The 20,602-nt window shown below is 44.8% G+C and overlaps 1 protein-coding gene across 11 annotated transcripts in view; it reads right to left on the reverse strand.

Moving 5' to 3' along the window:
• Positions 1–20,602, reverse strand: part of NFIA (nuclear factor I A) — a 248,099-nt gene that overhangs the window by 10,239 nt on the left and 217,258 nt on the right. For 8 of the 11 annotated variants that reach the window (XM_033067030.1, XM_033067029.1, XM_033067024.1 and 5 more), the window contains one exon: positions 19,490–19,581. The exons of the other annotated variants lie outside the window; for them this stretch is intronic. In XM_033067030.1, coding sequence (XP_032922921.1) covers positions 19,490–19,581 — 92 coding nt within the window. The remainder of the gene's footprint in view (positions 1–19,489; positions 19,582–20,602) is intronic. 11 annotated transcript variants of the gene reach the window in all.

Genomic DNA, 20,602 nt, shown 5'->3' on the forward strand with positions numbered 1-20,602 from the left:
TAAATTTAAATGCTAACCACACACTCTGCGAGTTACTTTAAAGGTTAGTTTTTAATCAATAGAAGTTGCTGACTCGGGAGTTTTGAGCGGCGCAGTGCAGCTCTGGGGCCTTTGTCTCGCGTTGGGCTTTCAAACTTTTTTTTTTTTTCTTGAGATGATTTTAGCAATGATTTGCAGACACAGAGCGCTATTGTGCTCCTGACTAGCAACATGTCAATAAAGGAGTAGAGTTACCATGCACTAGGGTGTCAATATGACTCCTGCAGACACTGCTCGGCCTTAATACCAATGAAAAACTTAACCCTTACAGGAGAGCCCCCAACCAAACCGCACGCTCGTTCCAAAACTTCCTTGCCGGGGCTCCGCATGGCCCTGAGTGAAAAGCTGCTTTTACGGGACCCAAACTCAGAGCGCTTGGCCAACAGCTGCGTCCCGCTCCGCCTGCTCCTGCAGCCCCACTTGGATGAGATGTTTTATGGGCTGAGGCAGCAGAACAGCGAGACAGAGGGAGCATTTACCCAGCAGATCCCACCAGCACCGCTCTCGGGACACCGGTTTAATTTAGAGCATCTTACAGCTGAAGCGCACACACAGAATGATCCTCCTTTTTCTGCTAATCATTTTAATATTAAGATCTCATATCCCCCTCAAGCCTCCTATACACGTCTAAGTCTTCCAGGATTAGGGCTGAAGAGCACCATTGTTCCTCTGGAGCACCTGTGAAACTTCTCTGCGAGGGAGAGGAGACCTCCGGCCTCAAATGAAAACGTCTAGGAAGCGTATTAGGCACTTGGAGACCCGATAGCTGGGACCTATCAAGGGGTTTTTTTTGCATGATTAGGGAGCTTAGAATGGAAAAAAAAAAAGAAGCCCTACATTTAGATGGCTGAAGTATTTTGTGCCTTGCTTTAGAGTGCTGCTCAATGTCTCAGCACCTCACCCATTTCATCCCTTCAGTTCTGTAACCTATCCGGCTGCAACCGCTCGGAGAAGGTGGTGTTGCCTTTCTTAATTTAAAATCTCCATTTAAATCATGGGCCCTATCACAGTACGGTCGGGATGATATTATCGCCGTGCTTTTTCATAAAAGAGCCAGTGTTTTATTTCCCTTCTATTTACTTTGCAGCTCTGTTCTCCCAGCGAGTTTAGAGCTAAATGAACCCACTGGAGCTAAAGGTCCTGCTCAGTAAAATTGCTACCACACAGTTGTCAGTGCCACTACGAGTCTGTATTGTCCTGCCGAGCATCTCGCTGTCCTTCTCCAGCGCTCAAGGTGAAACATCAGAAAGAATTCTGCAGTCCGGTACGAGATCTTTGCTTCCCTTTCTCCAGTCAAATGAAGAAGTAATCTCATCAGGTTGAAAAGTGCTGACTAAGGATTTAATAAAGTGCCTGCAGATGTGTGTCATCTCTAAGGTATTCAACTCATGTAATGCAAAACAGTTCCACAGTGAATGTGCTTATAAAATTCCATTTAACCATTGCAGAGCTCTATTTTACTGTTCTCTGAGGAGTATTATCACACTTTTTTTTTCTCCCCCTAATTTACTGCACCATGAAAGTTGAAACTCGTATTTGAGAATCCTCACAGTAGTAAGGTTTTATGATCCATAAACAATATCTACTTGACTGAATCCTAAACAGGAAGTCAGAGATGGCAATTACGGTTCTCTGATAGCGCAAGTCTGTTTGTTTCTTATGCACTCCTGGAGATAGCAGAGACAAACAAAAATCCTCCAGCCACTCCTGACAATCGGCTCCTTTGTACGGGAAGAACAGCAAGGAAACATTCCCTGATTCTGGATATTTAACGGGCGAAAAGCTCAAAGTGCCTCACTGACTCCTGTGGCAGTTTCTGCCTGAGTCAGGAGCCCAGGAACAGGCCCATTGTTTATGGAAACCTTCTCAGATCAGCCTTCCTGCACATCCTCACCCCCAGCCTCCCCGCGAGCACCGCTCACGTGTTTCCAACCAGAACGACAATCCAACCCAAACTTGTTCCATTTGCTTCTACCTGCACATCTCCTGCCCCAACAATGGGACCTTTCAGCTCGCGCAGAAAGCCGGGGCTGTGCACCCTCCCTATCTGTTTTTCGAATTAAGAAGTTAAACAAAAGTCCTCAAGGGCAAAGTTTAACGCTGCGGAAGGAGGTTGTTAATGTGGAATCCAGAACTGGGTGTGACAGTTGGCTTATTTCTCCGGGCGATGTAGGTTATTTAAGGACATTCACACGTTTGAAACTCTGACAAACTCCACGCACAGAAGCTTTGGCTTCCCCATACCCACTCAGGGCTCAGACCTGCTCACTGATAGCCATTTTCTGTGGGTGACAGCCCAGTTTGTGTGCCTTGAGGCAGGACAGGTCGGGACCATTGGGACTTCAAACGCGGCTGCTGCGGCCGTTGCTGCCCTGGGCGCGTGCAGGAAGCGATCGCTGCACGGGCCTGGGTGGGAAAACCCACCTGTGATAAGAGCCTAAATAAAATAAAATAAAATGAAATAAAATAAAACAAAATCCCACAGCTTTAGAGCTCGCCGGCAAAGCGGCTGTTTGGGCAGCCCAGCTGAACCCGAGCCGCGACCGCTGGCACCTGTGCGGTCTCATTGCGGAGCGTTGTTTTGTTTGGGGATGACATTGCAGTCACCTCAAGAACTTCGAGGCTCTCACGAACATTAACCCCGGGGAGGTGAATAGGGGTAACGAGTTGCTCTGGTTGCAAAGATAAAATGAGAATGTGAGCAGTTAAGCAGCGAGCTGGGCCTTTTGGCATCACCTTGTGAGAGGTGCCGGGAAGGCTCTTCCCCACGGTGCGTCGTGTGAAAGCGAGGGGACAAAACTGGGCCTTTGATGCCACTTCAAAAGGGTTGCCAGGGTGAGGGGAGACAGTGGCAGTTCAGCTTCTGGTGCGACTGGCTGGAGGGCTCCTGCAGACACAGCAACTGCCTCTGGTTTACCCCTCATCTGAATTCATCCCACTCTTCTAAGTGCTTCCTCCAGAGTTTCTCCAGGCCCAAAATCTGATCCTACTGCGTAGGACCGAAAGGTGAATATAAAAGACAAGGTCACCTTTGTGCCTATTGGAGTTATTTTCTTAGAGCTGGGATTAATTATTTAGTAATTATATTTTCCAGACTGAAATACCAACAGGGACGTTAAGTAGCATGTTGGTCATCCCCAAAGGGACATAAAACAGTGAGAGAATCTTCTGGTTGTCCAACATCCGCACCAGGAGAGTCACACACCCCACTCCGAGCACATTTATATTGTCTGGAGGCAGATAAAACCTGTCCCAGGAGGGACACTGGTCTCCAGGCAATGCATACAGTAGCTCTGCATCCAATAGTTTTTGCGGGAATGCCAGTTGTGGCAAACTGCATTAAATTACGTGCAATAATTTTGTAATATGCACTTTTGCCTGCTGACTATTAAAAATGTATAGTAGTCCAAAACCACTTCTCTCCGGGGACCAACAAACTCACTTCAGGCAAGATTTCTGCTTGGGTTCAAACCTCAAGTTGGGAACAGCTAGTGTTTTTAAATAAGTCACCCCAAACCCTCCCAAACCTATGAAAACACACTCATACAGTAACTCCTGCTGTTGTTCCAGACATCTGAATGTTCCAGTAAAGTGTCCCAGCTGGCCCCAGATGTTTCTTAAGTATAAAGCAATGCTCTGAGTGCTGGACCCCCTGCTGCCCCGACCTGGAGCTCAGAGGATTAAAGATTGACTGCGCTATGACATACTCGCATTTAGCCTGAATATAATACAGCAAAGACTTATCAATGGCAAATGTTTGAAATGTAAGCCAGTCAGCAGAGTAGGCTGGCACTCTGAATATGATGTATAAATAATGTATGGGAACTTAAGATCTAAATTAGATCTACAGGAAGAAAACTTTCCCTTTTCTCTGCCTCTAAAAGAAAAGTTCTCTCACAATGAGGTCATTTTCCTGCCTGTCTTTTGGTTTACAAAATTGCTTTTAGGCAGAGGGTCTTCCCTTTTCTTGGGGAACATTTTGCCAGTTACAGTTTTCCCCCAGTTTTCGAAAAAACCAAGGAATGAAGTTCACTTATTTGTTAGTAAATTGACTTTGAAATCTGCAAAATAACTTCTAAACTTTGCGTGGTCGGCTGAAAGCTGACTGCAGCCATGCTAAACTGCAACCCTTGCTGTTTAAAAAATGAAAAAAAAAAGATAGAGGAGGGAAAGAGAGAGAGGAAAAAGAAAGGGAGAAAGAGAGAAAAACAATCCCATTTTGGTTTTTGTTAGAGGACGGCATACTACATAGATCAGAGACTTTTCAAAAAATAAAAACCCCCACTGTACACAAAGCACAGGAAAATGTGAGGAAAAAAGGAAAAACCTAAAAGCAGCTTAGAATGTGTTAACTCTGCCATTCTGTCAGCTTAAAGAGTATTTTATGCTTGATCAACAGCTCTCTTTTATTATGCTTTTCTTTCATTCATTCAAGACATCAAAGACCAGAACCACCAGTGTACCTGATCTACCAGAAGAACTTGTAAGGGTGTTCTAAAGAAACGGGGGTATTGGGAGCCAGACACCCCTGCGGACAAGGCAGTTCAAAGAGAATATTTCAACAATGATTACATTTTGTAAATCTTTGTACGAAAGACAGCTTATTTCCTGCTTTTTTCATGAAAAATAGATTCTATCCATTAAAGTGAGCCCACAGTATGAAAGTTACTTGAGATCTGAGGTACAGCAAGCGGATTAAGTGGAGGGTGAGATGAAATCTTTGAGAGAGACGATGGCTTTCTCTGATATTTGTCGCTGCCATAAGGTTTTCTGAGTGGGCTAGAAACTTTTTTTTTTTATTATTTATTTGTGGACTTGCTGGTGGCAGCGAAGCCGTTTGTAAAAGCAAAATAAACCGGAATGAATCAGAAAGGAAAATTGCAACAAATAAAAAAGGAACTGAGAAAACAAATGGCTGCAAAAAAACCTTTTGACATGTTTGAAAGGGAAACTATATATATTTGCCCCGCTCCAAAAATCGCAGGCGAGCCATTTAAATCCTGCAGACAACTCCGAAGTGCAGCGCACAGACCCAAGCCAGCTGTTTACTTTTCCAAGCCCGTGGTGGTTTCTGCATTGATAAACTATATAACCTCACACACACAGAAGGGATTTTAGCTATGCCAGACCTCATTGCTCCGTCCCGCTCTCTTTATGTGCTGTCACAGAATAAAAATGATCTTAACACAAACCCTAAAATAAGATCTCGCTCCAGAAAGAACATCTTTGTAGATATTTCCTGAGTTACTGCCAAGCGGGATTTTTTTCGCCCATTCATCCTTTCAAAGTTTTGCTATAAACACAGCCAAAATTGTTCGGGAGTAATCAGAAATGACCAAAATATGACCCCCTGGCCAAGGCCAGCTGTGGGCAGAAGGGGAGGAAGCTGCCCCACGCCTGTGGCTGGGACAGAAGCCACCTCTGCCACCACACCTGGGTGTGCATCAGCATCGCTTCCCCCTCCCTGTACAGACTTTTGCAAGAGAAGAAGGAAACAGCGGGATGCATGGAATCAAAGAGGCAAAACCAACTTTAAACCCAACTCACGGTTTACATCTATTTCGAGGTAAAAGCAAATGTGCTTGCAAGTTCTGCACTCTACGCCTCGTTTTTAGACAGCCCCGTATTTTCCTCTGCTGGAAGCACAGTTAAATTTGCTCGGGAGTGCAACAATCCCATATTTCTTACAGCAGATCTCACTCATTTCTTTCCTTTTATGAAACAACACGTGCATGGCGACTTGGAGCCGCTTATAACCTCATGCCGGGAAGCCCCGTGGAAACTGGGACGGCAGACACACCGCTGCCACGGGACTTTCCAGCTTTTTGCTTGGATGAAAGCAAAACCCTTTGGTTCCCCAAAGTACAGCAACCCCCTGGACATGGCACAAAAGTTGCTGGAAGCCCAGGGACCCCCCAGCCCCGAGGGTGGGAGCCCGAGGCCTGCGGCGGCCCCGCTCCCAGCCCCTCAGCCCGGCCCAGGCCCCGGCTGCGCCTTCCCAAGTTCAAGTTCAGGTTTAAGGGAAATAAACCGCTCCTCGGGAGCCTGCAGCCAGCCCTCATTTCCATGTGATCCCTCTGAACTTCGCCTGCGCCAGCGCGCCCTGTTTCCAGGGCCCGCCGAAGGAATGTTTTACAGTTAGAGCCCGCAGTGCTTTCTCAGGCATTTCAGACCCAGAGGCCCAAGTTTCAAGCTGCAGCATTAAAAGTTTCCACAGAGCTACTGCAGAGAGAGGGAGGGAGGGGAGGGGGGAGGGAAATGAGGAGAACAATATCGTCTTAATTGTCTCTATATAGCTCCACAGTTAAAGTATTACTTTTTAAAGGGACATAATTTATTCTGGAGGCACGGTGTTATAACAACCAGTACATACTTTCACCGCGGCGTAACCCGCTCTATTCTTCATTGTGCTTTCCGGTGGTGTTGCTTTTGCAGAACTCCTTGTTACGCCGTCCCCGATACTGTACTTACAGTTTTATTCAATTTAAGCCAGTTCCTGCAGTCCTCAGGCGAGCAAAACTCCCCCCACCCCACCCCGAAGCCTCAGGAGTTCTGCCTGCACCAGGACTGCAAAAATAATCTCCCCTCAACCACCGTTTTTCTCCCCCCCTCAAAAAAAAGTTTCTTTACTTTTATTGCTTTAGACAATCGGGGAAAGTCATCCAAAGAAAATCAAGCCCCAGCCTGGGCCTCCCAGGCTGGGCTCGCAGCGAGACAGCCCGAGCACACACGCACAGACACACACGTACACACGCACCCAGGGCTCTGCCCCGCGCCCCGCTGCCCTGTCCCGTGCCACAGGAGCTACGTGAGGGGCCCAGGGGTCCCAGTGCGGTGGGTGGCTCTGCCAGCAAGCTGCTGCAGAGGTTCTGGCTCTTTGCACTGCAGTTTGGGGTATAAAAGGTAGTTTTTAGCTCTTTTTTTTCCCCCATCCTGGAGAGCGGGGAGGAGGGAAAGGTCACTATAGGCTTCAGAGGTTGAAGGCTGAGTGGTCTTTCCTTGCCCTGGTCATCCAGCTACTGTGTCATCCTGGCTGTGACAGCCCCGGTGGAGCTGTAGGGGACCCATCCACCACCCCATGCCTGTCCAGGGGCTCCCCGTGGTGTAACAGGAGAAGACCCATCATGGGTCAAAAGGTAGCTGACCTACAACTACCAAAGGTAGTTCAGCTGCTTTTTCTGACTGCCCTGACAGCACTTCAGAGCACGCAGAGGAAAGCGAGGGGAGAAAGTAACTTAGGCTGGACAGGAGAGTGAGCACTCCATCCAAGATTTCCCCCCAAAATCCGGTCCCTGCCTGTGCTCTGAATTTGGGGGCGAAGCGAACAAATGAGCAGCCCCATGGGGAGAGAAAAGTGTGCTCAGCCTGATCAAAGCAGGGCAAAAAGCAGGAGGGATGGGTCAGTGGGGACCAGGAGGCACAGGGGAGGAATTGGAGCAGTGGGGCTGGCAGGGCACACTCCTGGCAAAGGGACAGCTGGGGACCCAAAGATGAGGGGCCCAAGACAACAGCATGGTTTGAGAGGTGGGTAGAGCAAGGCTGGGTTTGGAGACCGCAAAAAAGGAAGAGGAATTTGGGTTTTGGCAAGTCCTAGGTGTTACTGGGCAAGGAGATCAAAACTGGTCTCCAAATTAACACGGACAGAAATAGGAGCACAGAGGCAATTCTGGCACTTTTGACCTTAAAATTACAGAAGACAGCGAGTTGGAGGAATAATGACTCGATTCACCAGGAAACCCCTCCTTCCCAAAACTCCTCTTAAAAAAAGAAAGCCAAGAGGGCATTGAGCTGAACAAAAAAACCTCTCCTGAACGTGGGAACTTTTGACATCTGCATTTTTCCTGATGCTCTGTACCTTGCTAAACTGCTCTAAGAAAATTGGAAGGTTGTGCATCATGCTTGTGGGACCCAGCTGTGGGGATCCATGAAGGGACTGTGGGGAGCCCCATCCAGGGATGAGTCCTGTAAAGATCCACTGGGGCCAGGATGCTACAGGAGCTGTGTGAGTAGGGCAGGGAAAGACCACCCCAGGCTCCAGAGGTTGCCAGCTCTCTGTTGGAGAAATGGGAAAAGGCTTTGCAGCACATGATCCACTTTTGGATGAGAAGGGACGTATTAGACATGGTTGGCTAAAGGGAGTTGAGTCTTGGCCTAGCTTGGAGCAATTTTCACACATACTGTGAGATGCCAATGAAAGTCCTGGTGGAGTGTAAAGTCATTAAATGAGATGAAATTAAACAATTTAGTTATTTCTGCTTCATCATATTTGTGCAGTATGGCAGGCAGAATGAATTACTACTAATGATCAAATTTAGTAATACTAATTAAACTATCTCAATTTAATTAATACTAACAGAGAAAACAGACAAAATTACTAATGTAAACCTTGAACTTTAAATCAAAAGGTGCCTCTTTGCTTTTGTGAGTCACTGAATGTGAGGCTTTTCCCTGAAAATAGCCTGTGTAGAAATGGTTCTTTGTACTCCCTAAGTAAGCTGCTCCATTGTATGGGTAACTACAGCTCTCCTCCACTTTTCTTTACTCCCTCTTTTTTTTTTTCATAAATGTTACTACTTATACTCCTTGTTTTCCCAAAGAGCTTCCAGGAGAAGAATCTGAGCTCTGTTCAGACTCACTCAACATCAACAGCACTGATAAAGCAGTTACCACTGCTGGGACAAATTCTGCCCTGGGTGCTTGTAGGAAGAGTTAATAAAGAGCTGGGGAGCCTCTCTTGTTGGGAAATCATGGAATCACAGAATGGTTTGGGTTGGAAATGACCTTAAAGATCAGATGATCTTCCAAACCCCCTGCCATGGGCAGGAACACCTTCCACTGGACCAATTGCTCCAAGCCCTGTCCGACCTGGTCTAAGTTTTCAGATTTAGCCTACAAGACCAGCAATTTGGGAAAATCACAGCCACAAACCCATCTCTACATCAAGGAAGATGGCTTTAGAGTCACTGAGAGTTAATACCTGTAACCACAAAATAAAATCTCCACAGATACATGAAGACTGCACTGCAAACCCTCCCCATATGGAAAATGTGAATTTTAACCTTTATCTGATCTGAAAAAGGCTAGATTTACTCTACTGTGCATAGTTATAAGCAAAAGAAAAGCATAATTAAACAAAAATGTTATTGTATTTCTAAAACAAACTCCTGCCAATAACAAATCTTCCATCTCCTCCTCTCATCAGCTTCAATGAATGTACAGCCAGGTCCCATACCACAGATTCTCAGACATGATCTTTAACCTAAAGGACTACAAGAAAGTCCTTAAAAAAACCCCAGCAAACCAGGGAATAGCCAAACAAGGAATATAATGTGTCAAAGTCTTCTTCCAAAATCCCAAATCTCATTGTTTAGCACATGCAAAGATGAAAAAACTCAACTCCACATACAAATGTCATATCTTAGTTTATCCCTTTTTTTCCTTTAAAAATAAGTACTTTTTTGTTGTCATATTTAAAAAGATGTAGTTATAGAAAAGGCACCAAAGGATACCTAAAGTTGTATGAAGCTGCTCCAAGCAATGCAGAAATTAACAGAATCCTTGAATGGAAAAAAAACTTAAAGTTTTTTTTTTTTTTTCTTTATGTCCTGCAAGGCAGGGACACCTTCCACTATCTCAGGTTGCTCCAAGCCCCATCCAACCTGGTCCTGGACACTTCCAGGGAAGGGGCAGTCACAGCTTCTCTGGAAAACCTGTGCCAGGGCCTCCCCACCCTCACAGGGAACAATTTCTTCCTAAATTATTGTGTTCAACCTCAGAGGTGGCTGCATTGTGTTGGTTGTGACTTTGGTTACTCATATCTCACAATTAAAATTACATTTCAGTGCCTTCTGCAGTGCATTCAGCTGCATCTCTTCATGTGTAATAACCAGTGTTTGTATAGATGATGTAACAGTTGGGTCACACAAGTGACTATGCCTGAGAATATTATGATTATAGTGTCAGTACTGTTTTCAAAGTTGAATATTAATAACTAAAGCAACTAAAGGGAAACCTAGAAGATATTTTTAAGTTTAGTCTCTTGGTTTTTATTTTTTTTTTTAAATCCTGGTTTTAAATTATATTTTTCCAGTTCTACCTCTGTTCAAGTAGAAAATGCTATCAAAGCAAAAGCCTAAAATGAGATGTGTTTTGCTGTTCTAAACTAAAAGCAGGTAAAATTTGAAAGCTGCAACTTCCCATGCTGTTAGCAATCCTTACTAAGAACAGACACCTTTGTCAAATTTAAACAGGTTTTACCAAAATTGAGGTAATTTTGCTGTATTTCTTTTGAAACCCCAGTCTGTCCCCTCTGTGTTTTTTGTATTTTTCTAGGACAGTCCAGCACTGGGCAGGTGATGCTCAGTGTCTTGGGAACATGGAATCTGCTGCAAAGTGAGAGCTCCTTTTCTGTTGAGAAAAGGTTGCTTTTAGTCCCTTCGTATGGAATTCAGTGTTAATTCCAGAGCAGGACAGTCTATTTTGCACCTCTGGAGCTTATTCATTCCTTGACTTCTGTGTTCCTGCCATTTAGCAAAGGTGATTCCTAGAACAGAGGTAGCTTAATGCCTATCCATTGGGAAGGATGTAGGGATTGTGGCCTTTAATTTTTGACCTTCATTGGAGATGGTGGTCCTAATACTTTGATTGCGGAATTTTAAAAAAGTATATATGGCAGTTGGCAAAAAATCTTAATGTTCCAGTAAATGCAAAAGCCATAAATTCAGCTGCTGACCTTTTCCATCCAGGTCACATGTGACACCTACTGGAGTTTGTCAGGCTGGGTGGAATTTATGGAGCTCATATAGGTATCAGCTGCAAAGGCTGAACTTTCATGAAATGTCTTTCAAAGGCACTTCCAAAACCCTTGTAAAAAGTCAGTCTGGCTTTTTAAATTTTTTTTTTTTTTAAGGGTATACATTCAGCACACATTTTAAAAGGTCTCATCGTGCCACCTCTGCAAATCTTCAGCGCTTGGGAAACTTCAGCTCTTAAATTATTACTCTTTACAAAATAGAGAAATGAGGCCAGGCATGTAAATTACTGTGATCACCAACTTCCAACAGCCCTTCCCAAGCCTGTGCATTCCTTTCTTTCTGGTGTGCAGCCTCCTGCCCCTCTCTGGGATCGATGCTATCGATGGTGTATTGTCAGTCAGAGAAATGGGATTTGATAGTGCCCTCAAGCAGCTGCAAAAGAAGGGAAAGGAATACAAAACCTACCCAGGTCCACACTGTCAGTGTGAGATCAATGCTCTCAATAATACGTTTGCTGCCACGTAGCGCCCTAACTGTCGCAATTAATAATGTAGAAGGAGCTGATTAACTTAAGTAAAGTGCTCTCCACTGTGTAAACACATAAAGATCTATAGGGCCAAAGAGGAAAGAACGAACAAAACGTCATTTTTATATTTTATGTGGACACATTCTTGCTTTCTATTCTGCTCTTGTAACAATTACTGTACTAGCCACTCTGACAGAGTCAATAAATTGATCGTGGACCTGATGCAGCAGCGAGCAGACTAATCCAATACAGCATTATCTGCCGTGGAGGCTGGGGCAGGCAGTGGTGGCCAGGAAATCAGCCAAGGCAGCCAACAGCAGCAAGAGGCACAGAACCATCACCTTGCCCTAGCCTGGTTTGTTCTGTGTGTGTGAACACAGGGATGTGAGCAGTGCTGTGCCCATGCTGCGCCCTCAAAGCCCTTCCAAGACTCCAGCTGACCTCAGGGCCCCGTGGTTCAGCAGGGATCTCCCCTAAACTGGACCCTGTGGCTCAGGGAGGATCAGCTCACCTCATTTCCTCATGCTGGCAGCCGTGAATTTAAACACCTGATGACTTTTCCCCCACTACACCAAAGTCAACTGCACCCACCACAACACAGCAGGAACTGCTGCCTGTCCGCTGAAAAACAAATCTGGGAGTCCCCTCCCTTGTCCCCTGACCTGTGAACACAGGGAATGTCACATTTTGTCAGCTTAAATGGCCACTTGGGTCTGGTATTATGTCTCTGACAGTGGTTGCAGTCCTCTTGGGAGGAAGCTGCAAGAATCCCTACAAAGGAGATGGACCAAAATGATTTGGCCTGAGGGGAAGCTTCTTCCCAGCCCCATGCAGTAAGTGGCAGGCCTTGTAAATCCATGTTAGCGGGGAATATGAGATTGAAAAAATAAAAATAAAAGAAAGTTTCCTGCTGAATGGAAAAAAGAAAACTGTTTTTTGGCAGAAGTTCTTCAAGAAGGAGAACATAGGCCATTGTTATTATGAAGACTTTTCAATGAAAACACAGAAAATCATTGCCTTTTAGAGTAATTGTTTAGCTAAAGAAAGGTTACACAGCTTGTAGAGAATTTAGTAAGAAATTAAATCTCTCCAGCTCATTCATCATATTTCTGCATTTGCCAACTCTTCCCACCAGGCCCACACTTACTTCTTCCCTTTCTTCTCCCCCACTGTGGAGTAAGTAATGGCCATAAAACCCACAGAAAGGCAGCCTTATGCACAGGCTTCCTGGTTATTGTGAGGAGGGGGAAAACTCACTAAATTTAATTGCTTAGTTTGGGAAATTCTTCTATGTCCATTGTAAATAATTCTATGCTAAATCTACTGGAAATAGGATGCTGAGTGCTGGTTTCCAAAAAAGAGTCTGAACTGTTCACCAGAACCTACGAGGAGGAGGAGGAAGAAAAAGCCCAGGAACAAGGATCTCCCCTGCAGAGGACTAACCCAGGCATTTTGGGACTCATTTGGCTCCAGCCCACTTTGAAGGCATTGGGAAGTTTTCTGTGAATCCTTACCTTTAAAGAGCAATATGTGCTTTCTTTTTGAGGTGTGCTGTTCTCATCTCTGTCTATGAACTGACCCGAGAGTGGAATTCCTTAGTCCTGCTCTGTGCAAGTTAAATGGCCTCTGTGCCCTGAGTTGAACAGCAGAGGAGTTTCCCTCATTTCTGGTCACCTTTGTGACCTTTGCCTGATGAGTCTGGAGCTGCATTTCCTATTCACATTCTCTCTAGGCTCACACTGCATTTTCAGAGCCATCCCTCAAATTCAGAATGGTGTTGCTATGTCCTGGGTGGAAGAGGAAACACAGCACCAAAATTCAGGTCATGTCTCAGTGGCCTGATGCCATTGGTGCAACAGCAAAGCACTTTTTGGACAGAGATCAAAAGTCTGAGTGATCATAAGGGGGCTCAGAGCCTCCAGGTGCTGGAGGAGAGCAGTCCTCATTCCCTTTGCCAATATGGGAAAATCCATAGATCCCTAGAGGATTTGGGAGCAGAGTGATCCCTCTACGTTCAGCAGCTCTAGAAGCAGTCCCACACCCCAAAACTCTGTTTTTATATCTGATCCATGCAAATTTCTCTTCTTTACACACTAGAGATGTTATTCCTTCGTGGAAATTGTGTTCTGAACCTCCCCCTACATTTGCTGGACAGGCCAAGAGAAAGAAAAGGAATATTTCAAGTCTGCTTAGAAGTGCTTTGGAGCTGAAACTGGACACATATACTGGTTTAGGGAGGTTAGTGTATGAATATGGAATTCTAAGGGGGCTGAGTCTAACAAATGCTTCCAAGTTAGATAAAAACCATTTTTTTTTCTCCATTCACACTCAGACACAAGCAGTATGTCCAGCCTCAGGGATGAGTATTTTGATCCTGAGGAGGGACAGTCCTCTGAGCTACAAGTGGCTCTGACCTGGCTTCTAAACAGCTCTGCTCAGAACCCCCAAAATAAAAGACCTGGTGTAATTCCTGCAGCCTCTCATGTTCTGTGCCATGTCCCCCCCACACCCCTCGAGCTCCACTGCAATGGGGTGATGCTTCAGCCAAACCCTGCCCTGCCCCTGCCTCCCCAGGTCCTGCCTGTGTGACCAGTGCCATTCCTGGGCTCTGGGAAACACGGGGAAGGCAGCAGGGTGTGCAGGCAGCCAGGCCAGGCAGCCCATGGTGCTCATTAACAAAGCACAGCCACGAGCTGCGTGGGGCTCAGCATCCCCCTGGGAGGGGGCAGAGGGCAGGGCACGGTGGCAGTGAGCAGCAGGGATGGAAAATCCCCGTGAAGCCAGGCACAGGGTTTGATTTGTGCAGAGGAAAAATGTGTGCACTGGTTTCTTTCTTCCATAGGGTGGCAATGGAACCTGGGCACAGAGCAGTTGGAGCTGCAGGAGCGGAGCGCTGCAGGAGCTGCATCAGCTTCCCACTCAAGGTGCTGACTTGGATCTGTGGATCCTGAACACTTTTGGGACCTGCCACTGATGGGGCTGCTTCCCTGCCTCCCTCCTGGAGAGGGGCATCACCTGCACCACGCTCCTCCTCGGATTCCAGTGTCTGTGGAAGAATCCTCTTCTCTGGAATTTGCCTTCCCCCCTTGCTCTGACAGAGCTCACATCTGCTGTCCTACAGGGCATAGCATCCAGCTCATTTTTTTTTTTTGTCATGCCCTTTGTTTTAAAGCACTGCCAGTGAAAAATTGCAGGTTGCAATTTGCTCTCAAAAAAAAAAAAAAAAAAAGGCTTGTGGGCAAGCAAAACAGGCTTTGCCTTGTCTCTGGGAAAGAAAGTAATTGTACAATTAGGTTTGTGTATGCACCTGAGGCATACGGTGGTTTTTTAAGAGATAAATAAAAGCCCAAAAGGAGAAAGCTACAAAGATACCACTGTCTAATTTGGGAAAGGCAGGGAGCAGAAGCAGATCTAAAGGAGTTAGCAATTTCCTTGTACTATAAACACACTTTGCTAAACTTCAGTGATTTCCCCCCTAAGTTACTATTGCTCTTTTAAAGATATATTTCACAGGGTGCATTTTTGTACCTGGTCTTTATAAGGCTGTTCTGCTGAGCTTGCTGGTTCTCATACCTGCTATTTTGTTGCTTAGATAAGCTTGTTTGACTTTTGGGGTTTTTCTTAACTTTATTCCAGTGTTCTAGGCAGGTTACAGGCCTTTTGTTTCAGTTGTTTTGTGTTATAAAGGATGAGCTCTATCTAGAGATCTCTTGTAGCTGGGTGGCTCTAGGGCCCCACCAGGGAAAATGTGAAAACACAAGACCTTTACTTATTTATCCAGGATCTGACTGTGCTTTGGGATTGTGCAAAGGCAGAACCATGAAGAGCTTCTACTTCAGTCCTTCTAGAAAGAAGTTTTATCTTTTCCTATGGAAAGCCAAGGGAATAAATATTTGGGTTTGTGCTTCACTAAATTTTTAGAAACTACCTGGGATGGATCTGATATAAAGCTTGTTTACATTAGAAAGGGATTTTTTTCCTGAAACAGCTGGTTAGGGTCACAGGATTCACTTTCTCACGGGGTAAAGGGGTTGATTCTCTGCAGTGGGAGGCACTTTCTGTTCCCTGCATCCTCATAACCTCCCTGTGCAGGGCACATGGGCCACTGGCAGGTAGGAGCAATTAGATGGAGCAGGCATGTGTTTCTCAGGAGCTGTTTTTAGCACCCCAAGTACAATTTCCAGGAAGATGTAGGCTAAGTAGGTGGCAAACAGGACTCAGCATAGTAAACAATGTTCAGTGTGAAGTGGAGCTGCAGCAGATGAGTACAGCACGCTGGTCCCTAAAGGAATTTTGTACCCTAGAGCAAAGCCAGGTCATTAGAGAGCAGCAAGCAGCATTTGGAGTGGTGAGTGGCAAACCCTGGTCACAGCTTGCTGTTTCACTATTAATTTTAGAAAAAAAACCACCTCAAAATTCCGACTCCTTTATTCACCTCGGTGCTACCGAGAGGCTTGTCCCTAATTAATGTGATGGGACTTTCCCATCCCTCTACCACTCTCCGTATTACAAGTCCTTGGCAATATGAGAGACGTATCTATTACTTAGTCATGAGCTATCCAGACCAACTTGCTTTTGAAACCAGAGCCCCTGTACCCTAGGCATCCTGTGTTTCTGATTTGCATATGGAAAAGGCAGTTAAAAAGCTGATGCCCCCATATTGCTTGCGAGTCAAGTAGCAAAAGTAAATGATTTATCAAGCAAAGGTTACAACACCTGTGCCTTTTTGTCAACATATACAGGGGATGCCAAGTCAAGTGTTGCTTCTAATAGCTCAAACAGAAATTTAGATTCAAATAACCCCCAAGACAGGACAATTGTGCAGTGAGTGGAGTGGCAGAGTGATGGACGGTGGAAAACCAAACCAACTGAAAAGTTTGGAAACTGCTAAAACCAGGCAAAGCCAACTGCCCTTTGGGGACTTTTGTTACCAAATCAGAACTACTGAGTTAAAGCAGTTTATTTCCCCATCTCTTCTGTGATGGAGTGGTTGTCCTGTCTTTGTTGACACAAGAATATGGCTTTTTAAATGAATATTATATAAACTCTATAAAATTTTTTAAGGGGTTATATTTGACACAGCATGACATAAATCAGACCATAGTGCTAATGGGAATATCTGCTGGTAATTTTTCTAATACCAATGAAGAAAGGCATGTACTGGGCTGGTTGTTTGGAAACAGCCCAGGACAGAATGATCCCTGCCCCAGCCCAGCCATGCTGTTTTACATTTGCCTGGGATTTTATTCCAATGTTCTGGGAATGTCCATGTATGGGAACTGTGACTCCTGCTCCGTGGAGCTGCCACATCCCTGAGCACAGACTCACTTCTGCAGCTCTTGAACTCTAATGATGATGATGATGATGATGATGATGTGTAAATACTGCTCATAGTCCAATGTTCCACCAAGAGAACATCAGAGCCACCAAAAATCTGACCAAAATATTTTCATATGGGTTGTAGCTGGACCATAATTTTTAAAAAGCAGATGTTCAGATACAGCCTTCATTTTTATTTTATTGTTCCAGCAGTAAAGAGTCACTTAACCCTTATATTTAAGCTTGACTTCCAGAAGTTCAGAGTGTTCCCTGCTTCCTCCTGTCTCAGGGAGCTGTGTCCCTGGCACTTATTGGTCCTTAGGACCTATATCTTAGCCTGACTCTGGATGTACTCTAAAGATCCTGATGGAAAGGAGCCACCCCAGCTGCTTTTAATAACACACTCCTGTGTTTTTACATTTTCATTAAAAAATATCCTAAGTGGTCGTTCTATACACTAATGCTCTGCAAAAAAGAGCACAAAAGCCTGTCTTTGTTTAGAGGAACGCTACGTAAATCCCAAATTATTTCAGTTAGCACTTTTACCTCACTTCTCTGACTCAAAGCACAGTCAACTTCAGAGTTCTTTCATGAATAAGTAGTGAGTTTGCTGATAAATTATATATTTAGTATCAAGTGGGTTGTGGTGGTGTAATGATGTATAGAAGCAGGGAGATGCAGCTGGAGTCAGAGACTGGAAGTCAGTCTCCTTGCCCACTGCAGCATGTTAGACTTTAATTGAAAGCTGTGCTTGAGTATTGTTTTTCACTGTACAGCATTGTTATTCACTACACTGCATTACAGAGGAGCACTTAAAGTAACGCTAGAGCACTTTAAAATGATTTAAGTCATAAATAAGGAGGATAAAAGTTTACAGTCAACAAACTTATCTGGGAAACTTAGGCTGCAGGATGCAAGTAAGTTTTAAATATCTTTGGAGACTTAATACTGTTGTGTCTTACTACATAATCAATTTACCAACTAGGAGTTTTTCAAGTCTTCTGGAAAAGGTAAGTAGCATTCTCCAAAGGGTTTCAGGTTTCCTGAGCTATGAAAGAAAAGACCAAATGCTTAAGGACTTTAGCAGTACACCTTAATATTCCTGTTTCCCGATTTCAGCGTATTTCTGTGTATTCCAGTTGTTTCCAAAACAACTGGAGAAATATGATTGAAATGGGAAGGTGCATGAAAACTTGTCACACCCATGAACCCAATAAAGCACAAGGCTGGAAAAGTGGGGTGCAGGCTGAGTTTTGTTAAGGCATGGAAAAACCCCCCAGAACCTGATGGGTTAAACCCCTCTCTGCATTGCTGCTGTACTTTCTGTGACCCTATTTAATGCAGAGAAGGTTTGAGATTCGATATAGTTTAACCTGTGCTGTGCACAGAGCTATAAACTAAAGCCCCTAACAAATTGTACACAAAGAGCAGACAGCAAAAAACCACGTTGTGCTCACAGGCAGCTGCTTGCAGCCCTGTAAACTGAAAATCTTTGGGAATGAGTGACCTGTGTTTCAGTGACAGTGGAGGTGGTGAAGCCATCACAACGAGGAGTCTGTCCTCATGCACCTACTGTGGCATGTGACAGCCATTAATCTGCACACTAATTATTCAGAAGCCTATAAACCATTTGAAAGAACTTACAAGAGCCAAGGGTAGTAATGCCCAGTTTGCCAGTTATTTGAATTATTGCTTTTTAGCCTCTGCAACCAGCTCAAAACAAAATCACAAATATTTCGTGGAGTTGACCTTTAAAAGAATTGCAACGTAGTCAAGCAATCACTTCAAACTATAAACTACAGTTGTCCTAAAGAACTAACTCTGCTCACTTTTTATACCTTCTCCCCCCATGATAACGTGATATTAAGCCCAGACTTAATTTTTTCAACATCTGGCTCAAATTAGCTGCTAACAAAACTGCCAACAACTATTTTCTTAATCGACCCTGGGAATTTGATACAGCTTGGAAAAAGCACATTTAAATCTCGTCCTTCTCCTAAAGAAACACAAATGTTTACTTGAGCTTCTGATTTGACCATAGCAGGACCATGAATTCAGCTAACCCAGCTTTATAGGCCCTGCCTCAACTGGACTTTTTTCTCTTTGTGTAAGGAAAACAGATGTGCTCACAATTACAAAAATCTCCTGCTCGCTCAAAGCCCACCATGCAAATGGCCAACCAGGAATCTGAGTATTTTTGGTTTTTTTTACATGGAAGTCACTGGAGCAGTCTCTGTGTCTGCTGGGGGACTACAGGGCACTGTTACCTGGGTGTCTCTGATCTCCTTTTGCATATCACAGACTGGTTTGGGTTGGGAAGAACTTTAAAGATCATCTTGTTTCATGGGACACCTTCCACTACCCCAGGTGCCCCAAGCCTTGTCCAGCCTGGCCTTGGACACTCCCAGGAATGGGGCAGCCACAGTTTCTCTGGGCAGCCTGTGCCAGGGTCCCTCCACCCTCACAGGGAAGGATTTCTGCCTACATCTAATCTGAACACAATTAAATGCAGTGTTTGGGGAGCAGGTTGGAGCCAAAGCCTTTGAAACCCCGGCCTTAAAGCAAACAACTGCGCGCTGGGAGCCAACACCTTAGAAAGCAAAGAGAGGTCCTTCCAGTTACAAAAGCAGCGTTATTATCACACAAGCCCAAAAGGAAAACAACAAAAAAAAAGAGAAAATAAAATAAAACAACACAACAGACAAACTGCAAGTGACATTTCACTGTAGTTACTGAGACCATGTGGGTGAAGTGACAGCGGCAGTGCAGCTGCTCCGCGGGGACACGTTAGAGGACACTGGAGGAGCAGGAGAAGAGGCTGCAGGCAAACAGAGAAGTCGAAAGCGCCCACCTGAGTCTGTTGAGGGATATTTACAAAGCTTGGATCCCGTGGTCCAACACTGACGAATCGGTTTGCGGGGGAGGTGCTGGGTGTCGAGTAGGCTGTGAAGGGAAGGGACACATGCGTTGAGGAAGCGGCACTAGATTGCACACGAACAACACCAAAACACACTGTCTCAGAGCCACCTAAGCAGATGTTTGACATAGAAATGTGCGAACGTTTTAGAGAGCGAGAGTTTGGTTGGAGACGCTGGAAAGGCTTGGGCTTAATGGGATCAACACGTAGGGGACTGGGCTGCTGGGAGAGGGGATGGCCACAACGTGGGCTCAGGGCAAGGGTGCAGCTCTCCAGCCTGAAGGAGAACCACTGCAGGCCTTTCCATGATGGGCTGGCACAGGAGATTTCTGCAGGTCCTGGCTGGTTTCACTCAAATCTCTATTTTTAACAATTTTGTATAGCGATGAAATTACCTAAGTGCTCATTAACGGGATCAGACCCTTTATTTCATGCTAATCCAGCATTCTCTCTGGATATAAAGTTTTGGTTTTCATACTGCTGTAGTCTGCACTCTCTAAAATGTTCACTTGATGTGTTTGACAAACTAGGAAGATCCTTTCGGTAAAAAATTAATGGGTTGCAGTTTCACTGGGGTGGTAAGTGCAATCAGTCTGAAGGCTGAAGCTGCCTTTAAAAACTGGAGTGGCTCCCATAAATGTAAAGCTATTAAATGCAATGCAAGCCAAGAACCCAGATTACTTCCAAACTTGAAGTACTTTAATGATTTTATTGTTGCATTATATTCTCCACTGCAACTGTCCACAATGCCACGTACTTCCACATCCAAAAGCTTTCAATGCATTTTTAGTCTTCCTCTCATTTGAAAACCCTCAAGCAATCTTCTCTCTTCCTCAAGTTTTTTGCATGTTTTGATCTAAATTCAAATAACGTAAATAGATGCCTTAATACAAAGAGGGCTCCTATCTATTTTGAATATATTTATGGGAATGCATTCTGCTGAATAAAATCCCCAGACAACCTAACTGTCCAATGAAGAGACCAAGAAAACAATAGTAAAAGGAAAGTTACTTGCCAAATTCCAGTCAGGCTAAATATAATGTTGAG

The sequence above is a fragment of the Catharus ustulatus genome, chromosome 9 (assembly GCF_009819885.2).
Source record: "Catharus ustulatus isolate bCatUst1 chromosome 9, bCatUst1.pri.v2, whole genome shotgun sequence".
NCBI lineage: Eukaryota > Metazoa > Chordata > Aves > Passeriformes > Turdidae > Catharus > Catharus ustulatus.